Source organism: Heliangelus exortis, chromosome 21 (assembly GCF_036169615.1).
Source record: "Heliangelus exortis chromosome 21, bHelExo1.hap1, whole genome shotgun sequence".
NCBI lineage: Eukaryota > Metazoa > Chordata > Aves > Apodiformes > Trochilidae > Heliangelus > Heliangelus exortis.
The window spans coordinates 833777-852371 of record NC_092442.1 but is presented as its reverse complement, the minus strand read 5'-3'; the positions used below and the strand labels follow the sequence as shown (position 1 = coordinate 852371).

Here is an 18595-nt window from a genome sequence, read left to right as displayed (position 1 = left end):
GCCTTGCTGACTGGCCAGGCAGAAGGTTGCCTGTGGTCTCAGTGTGATCCAAGGTGGCCCCTGGCCAGGAGAGAAACATCTGAAGGGCCTCTTGTTCTGCCAGTGTCTTTATGGCTTTTGGATGCCTTAATGTGCTGCTGTGAGAGTGTCTTAAAATAAAATGCCCTCAGTAGGATGTCCCTAAGAAGAAAAGGGGGAAAAAAAAAAAGGCTAGGAAAGTTTTGGGTTGGCAGTACCTTGGAAGCACGCTTCTGGACCCTGAGCTTGTCTCCTTGTTCTGGTTCCCTGCTATTTTGGAAAAAGGATGGCTGGGGTCTCCCAGGAGAGCTCCAGTCCTGCTGTGTTGCTCAGTTTGGATAGGAGAGACCTAAAGGGAATGCAGGGTTTGGGTTTTGTCCTCTGTCCCTTAAGAATGATCCAGCAATTGTTTGTTTTTTCCCAGATTTGATTTTTTTTCCAGAAGACTACAAGAGCCTTCCTGCTGATCAGAAAGGGATAACAAGTTACATGATACCAGTTCTTAGTCATGTGTTGCCATTCCTTCTCCTTAATGCCAAGCACCTGGAAAGCAAGTGCTGGGGAGGAGGTTGTGAAGGAGACTTTGAATGGAGCTGGGCTGGCAAGTCAGATCTCTGATTAAAAGGTCAGAAGCCCAGGTTCTGGTTTCTTGCCCTGGGCTTGCAGAACCATTGCAGTCGGGGCTCCCCGACTGTCCCTCCTGTCACAGGCAGCTGTGTCCCTCTGCTCTGCCAGGACGGTGTTTGACCCCTCCTTGGTCTGGGGCCAGGGGAGGTGACGGGCTGGCTGGCTCCTTTTCCTGGCTGGACACTAGATGGCAATGCCTGCTCGGAATGCTCTGCCACAGGCACGGGGGTCCGGGGGCCCCTCCTGGTGGGCTTTAAATCTGGATATTGGTCTTTCGCTGCACAGATGAACTCTTTGATCAGAAACTGATGCCTCTTCCCTACAAGAAAGGGAGAGCTTTGTGCTTCCTGGCTGTTGGGATACAAGAGGTCTGAAGAAACAAACATGGTCAAGTTTTCCAGCAGGAACCAGCTCTGCCTTTCCCAGAGCTTCCTCAGGCTCCATTCTGACAGCCCTTGGGTTGAGCCATCCCGGGTGCCTGGATCTGCACTGGAAACCTGGCACATCCCTGACCATCCATGACCTTGGGATGCCAGGACCTCCTGCTCCCCAAACTGTGGAGGCAAAAGTCATTGCAGAAAGCATTTTGCCTGCTGAATCTGAAATGTAGAAACACCCACATGGGGTGGCTCACCTGCTGCCAGCTCTGTCCTCTGCAGGACTGACACCCCCTGCCCTGAGCTGTCACCCAGCCCAGGATCTGGTGTTTGACACAGTCCTTGTCTCCAGGTTGATGGCCAGAGCACTGCTGCATGGGACATTCCATTTTTCTTTACCCAAATAATGGCAAAAAATTGATTACCTCTTTTTTTGTGGTGTGACTTGTTTGGTTTGGTTTGGTTTTTGTTTTGCTTTTTGGGTTTTTTTTTTTTTGTGGGGGGGGTTTGTTTGTTTTTAATTAAAGTAAGAAATACAAACTCAGCCTCTGGCTAAAATCAAAGATGCATTTGGATCTTGACTTGGTGTTAAAACAGAAATATAAGTCCTTGAGCAAAACAGTCAAAAATCTGTACAGCGAACCCAGACTTTCTGATTCTTAAGTAAAAAATGCAGGTCTTTGAGAAGTTTGCTACTGGAATTTTTATTTTTGGCCCAAATGCCTCTTTCCTCCCCCTCCCCGTTAAACAATTTGACAAACATCTTCAGCCTGTTCCCTGGAGAAATTGTTCCAGGGGTTGGTTCCAGCTCAAGCAAGAGGGCTTGTATTTCCAGTTTGGGTTTATCAAATGTCAGCCTGCAGCTCCTGAGCTGTGCTGAGCATTTGCTCAATTCAAACATTATCTCATGTCAGATGATGTTTTCCTGGTGTGGGTGCTGAACCAAAGCCTGCTCTGTCCCCTCAGCCCAGCCGTGCAGGATGAACCCTTTTGCAGGTCTGTGAATCACAGCACCCACAGGGTGTCCCCTCTGGCTCAGGACTCCCAGCTTGCTGCCCTCCTTGGTTCTGCTGAGCCCCCAGAGGACAGGATGAGGCCACCGAGTCCCTGCAGAGCATTGCACAGCCCCTTGCCCTGGGACTGCCGCAGGGAACAAACCCTGTGGGCAGCAGAGCCAGAGATGGAGGGAGAAGCCCAGGGGAGCCCTGCAGCAGGGATGGGGCAGCTCCTGCTCCAGCCTCAGCCCCAGGAGCTGCTCACAGGGCTCCTCCCTGGCACTGGGGGACAAGATGCAGCTTCCAGCCTCTAACCCGTGAGGGATGGGCTGGTCACACCAGCTCAGCACGCGTGGGTGAGTGGGCTCAGCACCCTGCACCCTGGTCAGTGCCGGTCCCTCCTGCCGGGGGTCGGTGCTGCCCGGACCGGGGACCGAGGCTGCCGGTGGCTTTGGAGCCCCTCGCCACCACCCCATGGGATGGGGACAGGGGACTCGAGCCTTTTTATTGCCCTGTCTGGGTCTGGAATGCAGCAGAACGGAAGCCCCTGGGTGCCGCCAGCCCCGGCCCAGCCCCGGGCACGGATCGCGCCGGGCTCTGCTCCCTGCCCCGCGTTTGTGTTGGCACCGAGCTGCAAACGAAGCTGGTTTAATTGGCAGTTGTGTTTGTGGCCAGAGGGTTATGAAAAGCTTTTCTGTCTCCCTCTGTAAGTTACCCTGAATATGTTTTCACTCTTAATATAATATTCACTTCATTATTAGCTGAAAGAGGCTCTTTTCAGAGAGGTGTTTTTTTTTTTTTTTTCCCCCCCCTTCTTCCAAAAATACATTGAACAGCCCCTTCATGCAGCGCTGTGCTGAGGGCCGGGATTGTCTGCAGGAGGGGAAGTGAGAAACCCCACGGTAAATGGGATTTACACAGAAGTTCCTTTCTTCCCCAGTGTGCCCAGCTGATGGAGCAGGAATCAGCCACTGATGGGGCCATCGGGGCCATGCTGGCCTCACCCCTGGCACTTGGGTCACTAAGGGGTCCCCCCCCTTAGTGCAGAGGCTCCCCCGGGCTGATGTTTCCAAACACAAAGCTGTGTGATGGATTCGGGGTCTGGCCACAGGAGCCCCATGAGGGCTGTGCCAGATGCATGGCTCACCCTGGTGTCTCCAGGTGTCTCCAGGGGTCAGGAACTTGTTACAGAATTTTCAGGGTTGGAAGGGACCTTTAAGCTCACCCAGTTCCACCCCCCTGCCATGGGCAGGACACCTCCCACCAGCTCAGGTTGCTCAGAGCCCCATCCAGCCTGGCCCTAAAAACTTCCAGGGATGGATGGGGCTTCTACCACCTCTCTGGGCAACCTGTGCCAGGCTCTCACCACCCTCATGGGGAAGAACTTCTTCCTAACTTCCAATCTAAATCTCCCCTCCTCTAGTTTGAGTCCATTCCCCCGTGTCCTGTCACTCCCTGACATCCTAACAAGTCCCTCCCCAGCTTTCCTGTAGCCCCTTCAGACACTGGAAGGCCACAATGAGGTCTCCTCAGAGCCTCCCAGCACCACCAGGGAAATGGGAGCTCTCTGATGGTCCTGGACTTGTTTTTCTCCAGCTTTTGGGCAGAGGTGGATCAGACTGCAGCTGTTTTACAGAGATTTGCTGGTCTGTTCCCCCCTCCCCACACACACCTCATGCCCAGTGTATCCCAGGTCTCTTCTGCCCACTAAGGAGCATCCCTGTGCCTGCAGCCAGGCAGGAACCATGCCTGCCAGACTGGGGGTGTCTGGGGAAGGTGGAGAAGCCCATGTGGAGGGACATGGGCTAAAAGAGACTCCCAGATTTGCTTTAAAATAGAACTGAAAGCTGAGGATGGGATCTTCACCCAGCAGGGGATGAGAAGCACTGGGGTGGGCATGGTGGGAACAGGGTGGTGCTGGGGCTGCTTCCTGCAGTGAGGCAGGAGAGGAGAGGAGATCCTGGTTCCTCCCTCTGCCCTAGGGATGCTGCACATGGAGGTCACAGAGCCTCAGGCCAGTGAGTGCATCAGTGTGGGACCTGGGATGGAGCAGCACAGGAAAGGGTGGATGGAGAACCCCATGGAGCTTCCCTGGCAGCACTAAGCCTTTGTTCCTGAATGGTGTCCCTGAGATCCTTGGTTCCTCACCCTTGGAGCTCTGGCTGCTCTGTGAACCCTCCATGAGCCCCAAGCCAGGCTCCCAGCAGCAGCTCGGGGGGTTCAGGGTCCTGCCAGGGGGGTGAGCTGGGGTGCTGGGGGAGCGGGTGGCCCAGTTGGACTGGGACACTGGAGATGCTGGGAGCTGCACAGCCCGTGAGCTGTGAGCTGAAAGCACTGAGGAGGAGGAAGGTGGCCTGGCTGCCACAGACCGGCTTGGTTTTCCATGGCCTCACTTTTTCCTTTGCTGGAGTTTGCAGTGAGGGTGGAAAATGCAGCAGCCAGGAGGGGAGAGAGGGTGGGAGGGGAGAGGAGGGGGCTGGCGGGGAGGGTTTGCTTTGCCAGGGTGTTTGGGATGGTGCCTCCTGCCAGGACAGAGCCTCTGCTCTGCCAGATGGGGCTGGGGGGACATGGATATGGTAACCACCAAACCCCATGGCCCTGGGGAGCACTGCCTGCCAGCACGGGTCAGGGACAGGGCTTTGGGGTGCAGTCAGAGCCCTACCTTGCCTTCCCAGGCCCTGCAGGGTGGGCTGGAAAACCTTCAGGGCTCATGGGGATTGGGGTGCTCAGAGGTACCAGGGGATCCCCCAGGCCAGGGAGTGTGGACCTGGGCCAGGTTTGCTGCATAGAATCCTGGGATCCCAGACTGGTTTGGGTTGGAAGAGACCTTAAAGCTCATCCAGTGCCACCCCTGCCATGGTCAGGGACCCCTCCCCCAGCCCAGGGTGCTCCAAGCCCCATCCAACCTTCAACACTGCCAGGGATGGGGCAGCCACAGCTTCTCTGGGAAACCTGGGCCAGGGGCTCAGCACCCTCACCCCAAACAATTTCTTCCCCATCTCCAACCTCAATCTCCCCTCTCTCTCCCAGTTCCAAGCCATTCCCCCTCATTCCATCCCTCCAGGCCCTTGTCCCAAGTCCCTCCCCAGCTTTCCTGGAGCCCCTTCAGGCACTGGAAGGTGCTCTAAGGTCTGACAAGCTGGAGCAGGAGTCATTTTGCCACCCTACACCACCTGTAGACTTCTGAAGTCCATTTGGGCCTTCAATGCTGCTCCTGGGGGGTTCCATCAAACCCACCCTTCCAGAACTCCAGGATCTGGGTGCAGAGGTCCCTGAGTCCATCTGGGAGGGCAGCCCCAGCCCTCGGCACTGCTGGGGTGGTGCATGGCAGCCCTGGCAGTGCCACGGGATGTGTGTTCCCTGCTGCACACCTGGGGCTGTGATTGCTTCTCAGGACTTTGGGTGTAGCCAGGGCTGACCCTGCTCTGCCTGCCAGTACCAGCTCCCTGCCCTCAGGGCAAAAAGATTAGGGATGAAGAAAGAGGAAAAGGTAAGGCACGGGTACCCAGGGACATGCAGTTTGTACATCAGTGGGAAAGGCTCAGCATCCTCTGCAAATGGATGGATTCCTCTTGCCATCATCTTTCAGCAGTGTAAGGGACTGTTCTAACCCTTTTGTTCCTTCCCCTTCTCTCCTGTCACATCCCCACATCCATCTCCACCTGGCTGGGTAGCAGCATTCCTGCCACCACCATGGCATTTCCCACTGGCTTGGAGAGACCACCCAGCACCCAGGAAGCTTTGCCTGCCACTGCTCCAGGGAAGGTGTCACCCCCCATTCCATGACCTTCCCAAGGCTTTCACCTTCCCCATCTCCTCCAGCAGCCCAGCAGATGCCCAGAGGGTTGGTGCCATTTGCAGGGGCAGGAGGGGGGGCAGGAGCAGAGCCATCCTGCAGCCCACCCCAGCATGGGGAGCACAGGGGTGCAGGGGGTGCAGGGGGTGCAGGGGCTGAGTCCCCCCCTCACTGATGGGGTGACACATCAAAGAAGCCCTTTCTCAGCCCAAGTGGCAGGAGGTTGCCAGCTGGGGTGAGAGCCTTTGCTGTGGTCTCCTGACCTTTAAAGAGAGGTGGCTGAGAGATGAAGGGAGAAGAAAATCCCTGAAAGATTATTTGTTTCTCACAAACTATATTTAGGCACCATCGGCAAAACCCAAAAAGTGCTGAGTTCTGCTAAATAAATACAGGAGCTTTGTGGTTTTTTTCCCCCAGAGCAGAACATTATTAAGTGAACAGGAAATGGTATTTTTGTTTGACATACCTGAGGGTTTCCATTCCAAGTCACCGTCTTGAGCTCTCGATGCCATGATGATGATCCTGGGTCTAAAGCCCCAACTTATGAAAATATTTTTTGGAAAAAAAAAAAAAAAAAAAAAAAAAAAAGGAAGCAGCCATCTTAACCACCGTGGCCCTGCTTTTTTTGGGTTTTTTTGTTTTTTGTTTTTTTTGTTAATTTTTACCTTGTTTAATATTTTCATAAATATTTTTGTGTGAGGATGTGTTTAAGCTAGAAATAGCCCCCTCTGGTGCCACTCCAAGTCTTTCTGTGGTGGGATGGATACCCTGCCCACCTGCACCCAGCAGTGCTGCCCTGGGGGGAGGGGATGCTCACTCAGCTTTGGGGGCGCTGGGGGGTCCTTGGCTGATCCAAGGTTGGCTGCAGGGGATGAGAAGTTCACTGCACCCATGTGGAACACACTCGGGTCACCTTGGGTTTAACTCTTCACTGCTTTGGTTTCCCCAGGCCAGGGGTCCCCGTGGGATGGGGCCCAGGCATCCCAGCAGAGTGTTTGTGGGTGGGGAGTAGGGCTGGGGGGGTGCCAGGTGGGCAGGGGGTTTTTGGTGATCACTGAGGAGTGTAAGAGCCCATCTGAGCAGAGCAGGAAAAAACTGTTTGGGCACGAGGGCCAAAGTGTGTGGGCAGTAGGACAGAAGGGCTCCATGTTCCACTCAGGAAGAGCAGAAAAATCTGTTGCCCCAAAGTCATCAAAATTCAGTGTCCTTTGAGGTGGTTCTGCTGGGACATCAGTGTCCCCCAAAGTAGAAGTAAGACCCTGGGGTAATACAGGACCTTACTGGAGCAGTTTTCCTGCAGGAGCTCTTGTCCAGGTGGATGTTGGGATGGAAATTGTTGCACAAGGACCTGGTAAGCAGATCAGAGACATGGCTGAAGAACTTCCCAGTTCCTCAGGAGGCTGATGGTCTCGTGGCATGCTCCATGTGGAGAGGAGGTGAGGGAGGCACTCAAGGAGAACCAGGTCAGGAAGGAGGATTCTGGTACTGGGTGGTTTGTCAAGAGCCAGAAGTGTCCCAAATTAAGTAGGACCCATGAGAAGGAGGGCTGTGACCTGAACATGGACTGATCTGGGGCCTGGGAAGAGAAGAAGAAAAGCAACAGAGTTTTTCCCAGCTCCAGTGAGCTTTGTTCAGTGACAGGGAAGAGGCCACTGGGATCTCAGGTGACTGCGAACACTCAGCCAGAGGTTACAAAACAGGCAGAGATTTACTCTGAGCTGCTGCACTGCTCACCACACTTGGTCTGAAACTTGCTGGAGAAGGTGAAACCAACCCAAAAGCACCGAAAGTGCTGAAATCCTTCCCTAGCCCCCCTGGTGAGCCCATGCAGCCTGGAGGAAGGCACCAGCACCCACCTCCCTCAGCTGTGCTGGAACTTGCAGCCAGCAGTGGCAGGACCCCCGTGGTTCTGGGTCACCCAGGGGAGGCTGCAGGGTGCCAGTGCCCTGAGCTCCTGCTGGAGACCTTTGGTGGGACCCTGGCAGCCCAATGTGCAGCTTGGCCCGTTCTGCAGTCTGTGAAAGCATCTCCAGCCAGACCCAGTCCTCGGTGCTGGTTCTGCTGCTGGGCAGCAAGGCCTGGTCTGGTCTCTGCAGGGCTGCTCCTGCTTCCCAGGGGGCTTTGGTGTGTCCCCACCAGGGCCCAACCAACGAGCCCACTCCAGCTGGGCCCTGAGTGCATGTGCATGGCCCACGGCACCCTGCAGAGGGGGGAGAGCAGCACACGGGCTGGGCAGAGGAGTGGGGTGGGGATGCAGGAGCTCCCTGCCATGGAAGTGCTGGCCCCGGGGGTGGCAGGACCCGAGGGTGCCCCCACACTCCCTCAGTTCCCTGGGAGAAGGTTTCTTCTCCAGCCACGTAGCAGTGCTGGTGACCAGAGCCCCTTCCTGGCGTGACAACCCCCCTGCACCCTCAGGGCTGTGGAGCTGCCTCCTGGATCCTCTGTGATGGGGTTTTGGAGAGAGACAGGAGGGTCCTGGTGCTGGGGAGCATGGATATGCCCGGGGTGAATCCCGGGCCCCCTTCCCGGGGTGCTCCCGGCCCTGGTGCCACGGGGCTCAGCCCCAGCCCACGTCCTGCCTGGCTCCAGGCTGCTCCGTGGTTCTCCCCTCTCCTCTGGATCGTATTTATTTATTTATACGGTGAATGTAATAAAACTCCAGCAGGAAACGGAGGCGATTCCCTGCCATTCCCCGCAAGCCGGCGCTGGGTTGGGAGGAACAAGGAGCCGCATTGTGCGGCACAGCCCCGGCTGCCAGCGCCGGACCCAGCCCGGGCCGGGGGCGAAGAAAGGGCCGAGTGTGTCTGTGTGCTGCGGGACCCTGCCCGCACCGGCGGGTGAGGGGAGAGGCTTCACTTTGCGGGGCAAGAAGGGATGAAAGGGCTCCTGTGCTGGCTCAGGATGTCGTCTGGGAGCACCGTGGAGCCCCCTCCCCTGCCTCCTCTGCCTGTCCTCAGGCTGCCAGGGACCGGCGGTGGGCACTGAAGGTCAACTGGGGGGCAGGCGGTGGCCCCGTGTCCCGGTTTGGTGACTGTGTGACCTTCCCAGGGCTGCGGCAGCTGGGAGGGAGCTCCGTCCCTTCACCTGCCTCCCTCAGTCAGGGGCTGCAAGCTGCTGCCATCAGTAGGGTTCAGAGTGAATGGCTGCTGCTCACCTGGGTCCTCTTCCCCCTAAAAGGGGCTGCTGGGGTGAGCCAGGTGGCTGGGGGCAGGACATGGCTCTGTCCAGCTTCCCCTGTGATGGGGAGGAGGTCTCCAGGCCAGGGCCATGCACCCCAGCCCCCCTGAAGGTTACAAGGAGACCATTGTGCTGCTTCAGTGGCACCCGACAGCTAAAGCAGTGCAGAGAGGTGCGGGGGACTGCTCGATGTTCCCTCTTGTCCCCTTGTCTCCCAGGGCACCCCAGTGCCCTCCTGTCCCCACTCCCCATCCATGTCCTGGCCCCTCGGGCTCCTAGAGCTCCGGGGGCGCAGTCTGTCTCCTGTCTACCTCATGTCAGCACTGTGTTGAGAGGGGTCTTGTGACCCTGAGGCTGTGGTGAGGGACATGGGATGGCCAGTGCCACCCTCAGTTTGTGGTGGTTGGAGGATGCCCAGCTGCAAGGTGATGGGGTGGCAAGGTTGCAGGGAGAATCCCTGAGGAATTCATGTCACTCCAGGCTGGGGTTGTCACCCCAAACATGCACAGGGGACCCAAGGCCAGGAGGTGAGCAGGACACAACATGACACTGTTGTCACCCAGCTGCCTGACACTGCCTTGGGTTGGCCGGGGGACCCCGCTGGGGAGTGGAGGCACCAGGGGGTGATGATGGGGTGGGTGGCATTGGGTACAGTGCCCCTGCAGAGCCTTTGGCATGGCTGGGGCAGCAGGGTGAGAGGAGGAGGGGACAGTGCTGTCCTTCAGGGGACACATGCCAGGGTCTGGCTGTCTCAGCAGGAAGTGACAGGCTGTCAGCCCTCCCAGGGTGTGGGGATGGGGTGCTCAGAGCTCCCTGCCTTGCCTGAGGATGCTCTTCCAGGAGCTGGGTGCCTGCTGCAGAGACCCATGAACATCTGCCCCCACCAAAACATCTGCAGCTGGGTGACCAGCACGTGGGGTGAGTGGCAATTCCCCCGTACTGGGGTTGTCACTGCTATAATTAATGGCAGAATCTGATAAGAAATGGCTTTTCCCTTCTGCTGGTGCAGGCTGGGACTGGTCAGGATCCGAGCCACGTGGTCACCCATCTTCCTGCAAGTGTTGGGTTCCTCCATCTGTTTTTTTGGGACTGTCCCTCAAAACGCCACCTTGCCACCTTGCTCTTGCCCATGGGGAAGGGGGCTGGCAGGTTGCTCAGGGCACGGAGCATCACTTGTCCCATGGCGTGCAGCCCTGGTGCTCACACACGTGTGTCTGTGTCCGTGGGACTGTTTGGTGCACAGGAGGGTGTCTGTCCCCTGGGTGTCCCGATGGTGGCCGGGGCAGGGGGAGCTGTCCCTACCCCCCGTGCCCGCCCGTGGCCCTGCAGGATGCTCAGCATGGGGACCCCTCCCCCTGCCTGCCAGCCCACCCAGCCCCAGCCCACCCATCCCCAGCCTCCCCTCCCCTCTGAAACCGAAGCTGTTGGCCTTTCACACCAGCTCCTCCTGTGAAATTCTTCAGGAAGGGAAAATTATCCCCCCGGATCCCGGCGGGGCTGAGCCATAGCCCTCCCGCTGGGCTGGCAGGCAGTGCCCGGGGTGCCACAGAGCCCGGCTCAGCTCTGCTCATTCCAACCCAGTCCTGTGGGAACCGGGACCACCGAGGGCCCGGGCTGGGCAGGGCAGAGCCTGCTGGGGAGGGGCAGGGACAGCTCAGCACCACAGACCCCTCACCTCCTCACTGCCCCCCGGCAAGGCTCAGTGGGACAGCACCCACGGTCCCCTCCACAGCTCCATCACTCCTTCCCAAATTCATTGGCCCCTCCCTGCCTGCATCACCCCATCCTCTTCCCTCTTGCCCCCTCCCCACCTCCCCTGCCCTCTCCTCGGCTCCCTGGCTCCTCCCCACCTCTGTCACCACATCCTTGGATCCTTCACCCCCAGCTCAGCTCCACCACTCTCTCCCCTCCTCCATCACCCCATCCGTGCCTCCATTACTGCATCCTCTGTGCTCTATTGCCCCTTCCTGACCTTCACTGCCCTCTCCCTATCTCCACAGCCCCTCCCCAACTCCATCACCTCCTTGGATCCTTCACCCCTTCTCCCACTCCATCTCCCCCTGCCCACCTCCATCATTCCCTCCTCTGCTCCAGCACCCTCTCCCCAGCTCCACCACCCTGGTCCTGGTTCCCACCAGGGCTGGTGCCAAGGGGGATGCCCCAAGCCCCTGGGAGTGCCCATCCATGGCTGGCGAGGGGGACATTGCTGCAGCCTCTCTACCTGGGGTGGCAGCAGGGGATTTTTCTCCACCCGTGGCCCTTCCTGCTCTCCTTCCCCCTCCCCTCACTGAGCCTCTTGTTCAGGTTTGCAAACCCTGTTGACGGGAAGAAAGGAAATGGGGCAAAGCTGCTGCCAGGAACCACAGGCTCCTGCGATACGGCCCCGGCTCTGCCGGCCCAGCCTCTCCCCGGCAGGATTTCTGGGCAGGCTCTAAGAGCCCTTTCTTCCCTCTATTGATATTGGATTCCCAGCTCAGGGCCACCTCCAAGGCCATAAATCTGCTGGGTTGCTCTACCTGGTGTTCTTGTTTTCACTGCGAGGCCTCCAGACCTGCTGGAGATCTCAGCTTCTGTGCGTGGTTGGGTTGTCCCCATCCCAGTGGCACTCACGGTGCTGTCACCTCCCCAGCACAGCCCGGGGATGCAGAAAGGGGTGGGCAGTGCTGCAATGAAAGGCTGAGACTCACACAGGGGTTGGGATGCTGGGGGCACCCCCAGTACCCCCCTGCCCACCCCTGCAGATGGGATAAAGCTCTATAATAGGAGTGGCTCCATGGGGACTCTGCTGGGATCCCCGAGGTTTGGGCAGGAGCTGGGTGGCCCCATGGAGGGTGTTGGGGCAGGGGAGGAGCACCCCAGGGTGCAGAGTGGAGGTGAGGGGCAGGGCTACTCCTCCATGTTAAAAGGAGCCTCTTGACTATGAAAATCCCCGTGTTGCTCTTGGCTGGGCCACGGCACCTCCTGCCAAGAGCAACAGTTTTGCATATTAAAGTAAAATTAAATTAAAAGACATTTATTTGTGCCTTTGCCCCCTCCACCCCCCAATTAACCCTTGGCAGCCCAGGAAGCAGGGTTGGGAGGTACAAGAGCACCCACAGGGGTGAGCTGAGACAGGGGGACTGGGGTACCCACCCAGCCCCTGCCCATGGGTCCTACCTGACCCACTGCCTGCTGAGACCCCCTTGCTGTGCAGCTGGGGACAGGCCCTGGCACCCCTTGGTGTTCCCAGGTGACATTTCCCATCTTTTCTTTAGCAAACCACTGGGGAAAGTGGTTTGGGGACCCTAAAGGGAAGCCTGGGTGGCAGGAGCTGGGCTTCAGGCTACACTGGAGCAGTGGCAGTGCCACCCTTGGGTCACTCACCCTCACACTGGGTCTAGGGAGTGGACAGGACTCCAGGAAAAGGTCCTAGCACTCTGTGGGTGCACTCTGTCCTCTATCCCAGCTGTGGCTTGCCAGCTCATCCACGAGTGACAATTTGTCACCAAACCTGCCCCCTGCACAAAATAACCCCAAACACCCATTTCTTAGGGTGCAGGAGGAAGGGTGCAAAGTCTGCAGCTGCCTGCTGCTCCCTGCCACCCACCCACGTGTGTCGGTGCTTTCTGGGACACCCCTCTTGGAGCTGGTGGCCGAGGGGTCAAAACCCCCTCCAACACCCAAAATAACTCCTGAATAATGCAATGCTTTTCCCAGGGCTCCAGCGCCGGGCTACCAGTCCCCCTGTGCTAGGGGGAAATTCCAGGGCCAGGGCTTATCTCCCGCCCGTTACAATCCCGATAAGCGGCTCCCATGGCATTTCCTCGCAGCGCCGGAGCGGGGCTGGTTCGGCCCCGCACAGCTCCGGGTGTCGGCGCAGCGGTCGAGTGGGAGCCGCGTTGACAGTTGGTGATGGTGTCACCAAAGCCATGGCAGAGCTGTGGGAATGAACGCCTGGGAACTCCACGACACCCGGACCCCCAGGCGCCAGCACCCACCGCTGCCCCCGAGCGGCACCAGGACCCCCGTGTCCTGCCACAGCACCCCAGGGACGCTGCCTGCCCTGCCCCACGGGTGTCTGAGCCCTGTGTCCCCCGGTCACAAATGGGTGCTGGGAATGGCAGAGAGCACCCTGCACCAGCACCCCAGGGACAAAAGCGGGGGTGGCATCTCCTGGACGTGTGTGGGGCAGCTGGTGGCACCAGAGCCTGTCCGCAGGGGTGCTGTCACCTTGGCTCCTCTGGCCTGAGACCCTCGGCCTCCCCCTGCCCCTGTCACCTTGCGAGTGGGACACCAGAGCTCACTCCTGCATGTCACCAGTGCTGCGTGGCACTGCAGTGCCCTCCCCATTGGCACGGGGCACCCTGGCCACCAGCCCCAGGTGACACTGGGACGGGGGGTGCCTGCAGAGACACGGCTCTCCCAGCCTGTGCTGTGGGCTCTGGGGCTGAGCCACCTCTCGTGGTCCCCACTGGTGTCCCAGCTCCCACAGGCACACACTCAGCTCCTTGTAGGGTGACACGAGTTTCCCAGGTCTCAGCAGCAGCACCAAGGTGTCACTTTCTGCTACCAACCCAAAGCACTTGTCACCCCACCAGGCTGTGCAGAAGGGGAACCCCCATCAGGGACCTCCCCACCCCCTCTGTGAGCACTGGGGTGTCCCCCCCCCTTGCCCCCAAAACACCACCACAGCACAGGACCCCTGAGGGGGTGCGGGCCTGGCAGCACCCCAGTGGGTTTGGGACACGCGTGATCCTGGGCCCAGATGGTGTGGGGGGGGAGGGTGTGTGTGTGTGCACGTGTGTGTGTGAGTGGCTGTGTGCACACACGTGTGTGCACGTGCAAATGTGTTTGTGTGTGCGTGTCCCCGCTGCCTGTGGGTCCACGGGGCAGTGTGAGGGGGTGCAGCACGGGTGGGGTATGGGGTGTGGGGGGACGGGGGGTGGTGGGGCTGAGGGGGTGGGGAAGGTCAGGGGGGTGTCTGTGCATGCACCCCACGGGTGGGTGGGAAGGCGGGGGAGGAGGGGGGGCTCTGCTGGGTGTTCACCCACGACCGCCCCACGCCTGAGAGAGAGGGGATACGGGAAGGGTGGGTGCTGGTGGCCCGGCCCGGCCTCGGCGCGGGTCCTGGTGCGGGAGTCGAGTCCCGATAGCGGTGCAGGTCCCGGTGCCGGTTCAGAGTCTCAGTCCCGATGCGGGTGCCGAGTCTCGATCGCGGTGCAGGTCCCGGTGCCGGTTCCAAGTCCCGATCCCGGTGCGGCTGCCGAGCCCCGGTCGCGGTGCAGGTCCCGGTGCTGGCTCCAAGTGTCGGTCCCGAGCCCCGGCGCCGGTTCCGAGCGCGGGTCCCGCCTCCCGCCGGGGCGTGCCGGGCCCCTCCTCGGGGCGGGTCCCCGCGGGGGCGGGCCGGTGGCGGGTCCCGGCCGGCGGCAGCGGCGCGGGGGGCGCGGGGCGCTCGGCGGGGCCGCCGCATGGCGCGGGGGGCCGGGGCCGGGGCTGGGGGGGGCAGCCCCGGCGCGGAGCCTCCGCCGCAGCAGCGGCAGCAGCGAGCGGGGTGTCGGGGCGCGGGGGGCCGGGCGATGGCGGCGGTGTAGCCGCGGGGCCGGGGCCGGGGCCGGCGATGGCGGCGGTGCGGCTGCGGTTGGCCCTGTCGGTGCTGTGGCAGCTGGCGGCAGCCGGGCGCGGGCTGGAGCTGGTGGGGCTGGAGGGGCCGCGGGGGCGGGCGGCGCGGTGCCAGCCGGTGGACATCCCCATGTGCCGGGGCATCGGGTACAACCTGACCCGAATGCCCAACCTGCTGGGCCACGAGAGCCAGCGCGAAGCCGCACTGAAGCTGCACGAGTTCGCCCCGCTGGTGGAGTACGGCTGCCACGTCCACCTGCGCTTCTTCCTCTGCTCCCTCTACGCGCCCATGTGCACCGACCAGGTGAGCGCCAGCATCCCCGCCTGCCGCCCCATGTGCGAGCAGGCCCGCCACAAGTGCGTCCCCATCATGGAGCAGTTCAATTTCGGCTGGCCCGAGTCTCTCGACTGCGGCAAGCTGCCCACCAAGAACGACCCCAATGCTCTCTGCATGGAGGCCCCCGAGAACGCCTCAGCTGCCGAGCCACACAAGGGGCAGGGCATGCTGCCCGTGGCCCCCCGGCCGTGGCCGCCGGGCACTGTCGAGGGCCGGGGACCCAACAGCCTGGGGGCCTGTGACAATCCTGAGAAGTTCCAGTACGTGGAGAAGAGCCTCTCCTGTGCGCCCAGGTGCTCCCCTGGGGTGGATGTCTACTGGTCCAGGGAGGACAAGGACTTCGCCTTCATCTGGATGGCCATCTGGTCCACCCTCTGCTTCGTCTCCACTGCCTTCACCGTCCTCACCTTCCTGCTCGACCCCCATCGCTTCCAATACCCCGAGAGGCCCATCATCTTCCTCTCCATGTGCTACAACGTCTACTCCGTGGCCTTCATCATCCGCTCGGTGGCAGGTGCTGAGAACATTGCCTGTGATCGGGAGAAGGGTGAGCTCTACATCATCCAGGAGGGGCTGGAGAGCACGGGCTGTACCATTGTCTTCCTCATCCTCTATTACTTCGGCATGGCCAGCTCTCTCTGGTGGGTTGTCCTCACCCTCACCTGGTTCCTGGCTGCTGGGAAGAAGTGGGGACATGAGGCCATCGAGGCCCACAGCAGCTACTTCCACATGGCTGCCTGGGGCATCCCAGCCATGAAGACCATCGTTATCCTCACCATGCGGAAGGTGGCAGGGGACGAGCTCACGGGGCTCTGCTACGTGGGGAGCATGGATGTCAGTGCCCTGACTGGCTTTGTCCTCATCCCCCTGTCCTGCTACCTGGTCATCGGCACCTCCTTCATCCTCACGGGCTTCGTCGCCCTCTTCCACATCCGGAAGATCATGAAGACAGGTGGCACCAACACGGAGAAGCTGGAGAAACTGATGGTGAAGATCGGGGTCTTCTCCATCCTCTACACTGTCCCGGCCACCTGTGTTATTGTCTGCTACTTCTACGAGCGCCTGAACGTGGATTACTGGAACCTGAGGGCCCTGGAGCAGGGCTGCCTGCACCTTCCTGGCCGGCGTGCTGCCAACTGCTCCTTGGAGACCTCGGTCCCCACTGTGGCTGTCTTTATGCTAAAGATTTTCATGTCGCTGGTGGTGGGCATCACCAGTGGGGTGTGGGTGTGGAGCTCCAAGACGCTGCAGACCTGGCAGAGCCTGTGCAACAGAAAGCTGGGGGTGAGGACGAGGGGCAAGCCATGCAGCGGGGTGAGCTGCGGTGGGGTCCACTGCCACTACAAAGCCCCCACGGTCATGCTGCACATGACCAAGACGGACCCGTACCTGGAGAACCCAACACACGTCTAGAGAGGGGGGGTCGCCCCCTCCCCAGGGAAGCACGCCAGGGGAAGCCGTCCTCACGGGTAAGGGGCGAGGGGACGCTGAGGGGCAGAGGCTGAGAGGTGGAAGGAGGGGGGACGCACACTAGTTTGGGGTGGAGAGGGACCCCCTGGCACTGCTCCACTGTGACAAGTAGCTGCTTTTTCCTAGAGGTTGTTTTGTTGTTGTTGCTGTTGCCAAATCCAGTGACTCTTCTAACGCTTTCTTTGGGGGGGACAGCAGGGACGGGGCAGGGAGGGGAATAATCCAGCCCGTGTTTATTTAATTCTGTAATTTATTTTAGATTTTTTTTTTTTTTTAATCATTAGCTGCAAGGAATGGAAAAAACAATAAACCCTGGATGTGTTATTTCAACTGAGCCTGGTGCTGTTTGGAGGAATTTGAGGGGGTCGAGAGCAGCCTCTTGGGAGCCCCCCTGCTCAGCAGGTCAGGGCTGCAGTCCCAGTGGTGGGTGCCAGCTGGGCCCAGGGGGCTCGGGTGCCAACAGAAAGTGGAGGAATGTGCTAGGGGGCTGCTGGCTGGTACCAGGGGGCTCCCTGCATCCCCCGTGTCTGGTTCTGGGGCTCTCTGCCTCCCGGCTGAGTAGTAGGAGGAGAGTTTTCCTGCTCTCCAATGAATCATCCTTTCCACTCCGTCCTCTGTAGGTGATTTGTGTCGGTGCCATTGCTGCCAGGGCCTCAGTGCCAGGCGAGGGGGCTCAGTGCTCTGGCACCCAGGTCCCGTCAGGCCCAGAGCCGGGTGACAGCCTGGGGGTGCGGGGCCGGGGGGCAGAGGGGTTCGGCTTTGATGTCCCACACAGAAGCCCGAGGTGTGGGTAATGGAAACTTCTGGGCAGCTTAATTTATCCCTCCCACTCCGGTTACAATCCCTGCTCGCCTTCCCCATTGTCCGGAGGGAAATTCAAGCCTCAGCTGGTGTCACCAGGGCTGTCCTTGAGGCGGGCTGGCCCGGGCTGTGGACGGGCAGTGCCAGTGGGTGCCACCATCCCCCCGGGTGGGTGACTGTGAGGCTCAGCCCCCGGGGGTCATGGCCCAGCCCAGGACACCTCGGTGGGGAGCAGCTCATCTCTGCATTCATGGGGCTGGTCTGCCCAGCTGCCCCTTAGGTGGGTGGTGGGTTCCCAGTGCAGGGGAGGGGAAAAGGGCTCTGCTCCCACCTCCCACCTTGGGCAGGGGACTGTGGGCAGTGACAGTCAGCATGGGACCTGGGGCAGGCAGGGGGCTGTAGCAGGAAAGCTTGTTCTGCTCAGGCTTGTTCATCATCAAATTGCCCATTAGTTGTGTGCAGGTTGGGCAGTGCTGGGTCCCATGTGAGGGTCTCAGCTCGCCCCACACCCCCCCAGTCCATCTTGCTCAGCCAACAAGGGACCCTCCTTTCAGCTCCTAAATTAGCACCCACTGCCTGCCCACCCCAGCAGCCCTCAGCCCCCTCCCCAGGGAAGCCCTGAGCTCTGTGTCAGGGAGAGGTGCAAGACCCCCACTGCAAGCTGGAGGCAGGGGCTGTGTTTGCTGGGCTCTTGCCCACCACCACACTTTGATGGGGCTTTGTGCTGCCGTGATTGATGAGGTGAAGAGCCTTTCATCAGTCCCCAGCATGTCCCCTCCCTGGGGATGCTTGGAGGAGTCAAGTGCCTGCTCTGGGTAAAGCCTTTGCCTCTCCTCGGAGTTAGCATGGCAGCCAGAGTGCAAAGGGGCCCCTGCTGCCTGGGGGGTGCTGGCAGGGAATGCAATGAAGGCTCTCCCCTGATTTGGGGTGCTGGGAGACAGGTGGGACCCTGGCTGTTTCAACAGGCACCCAGTCCCTTCCTTGGGATTCATGGGGGGTGGTGCCAGGGCAGATACCCCTACCTGACCCCCACTCTGGGGGTTTGCAGCCCAATGGGCTCCCCCGGCTGCCACGGGAGGATTTTGTTTGGAAAGATAAAGGGGCCATGACCCGGGGCAGGAGAGTCAATTATTGTTTCCAGGACAGGCTCCAAAGTCCATCCCAGGGAGCCGGACGGAGCACAGGGTGGGAGCTGCCTGGGGAGGGGGCACAGGGCCGTGGCCCCAGGCCAGGGCTACAGCCAGACCCCCCCCCCCAGCCCGGGCTGCAGCCCCTGGTGCTGAGTCCTGGGCCAGCTCAGTGCACCCTCAGCTCACACCCCCGGGCACGGCTCGGTGCCAGCGCTGGGGCAGGCGCACGTCCCGGCCCGGGGACACTCTGTCCTTGAGCACCCCGGCAC

The 18595-nt window shown here is 60.2% G+C and overlaps 1 protein-coding gene across 1 annotated transcript; it reads left to right on the top strand.

Moving 5' to 3' along the window:
- Positions 1-14312: 14312 nt before the first annotated feature.
- On the top strand, positions 14313-16725 carry FZD9 (frizzled class receptor 9). The gene has a single exon (XM_071765023.1). The coding sequence runs from the start codon at positions 14587-14589 to the stop codon at positions 16336-16338; it is 1752 nt and encodes a 583-aa protein (XP_071621124.1). The 5' UTR covers positions 14313-14586; the 3' UTR covers positions 16339-16725.
- Positions 16726-18595: the final 1870 nt, after the last annotated feature.

Excerpts from the sequence above, each read along its gene's own strand:
- FZD9 (XM_071765023.1), top strand. The coding sequence starts at position 14,587 with ATGGCGGCGGTGCGGCTGCGGTTGGCCCTGTCGGTGCTGTGGCAGCTG.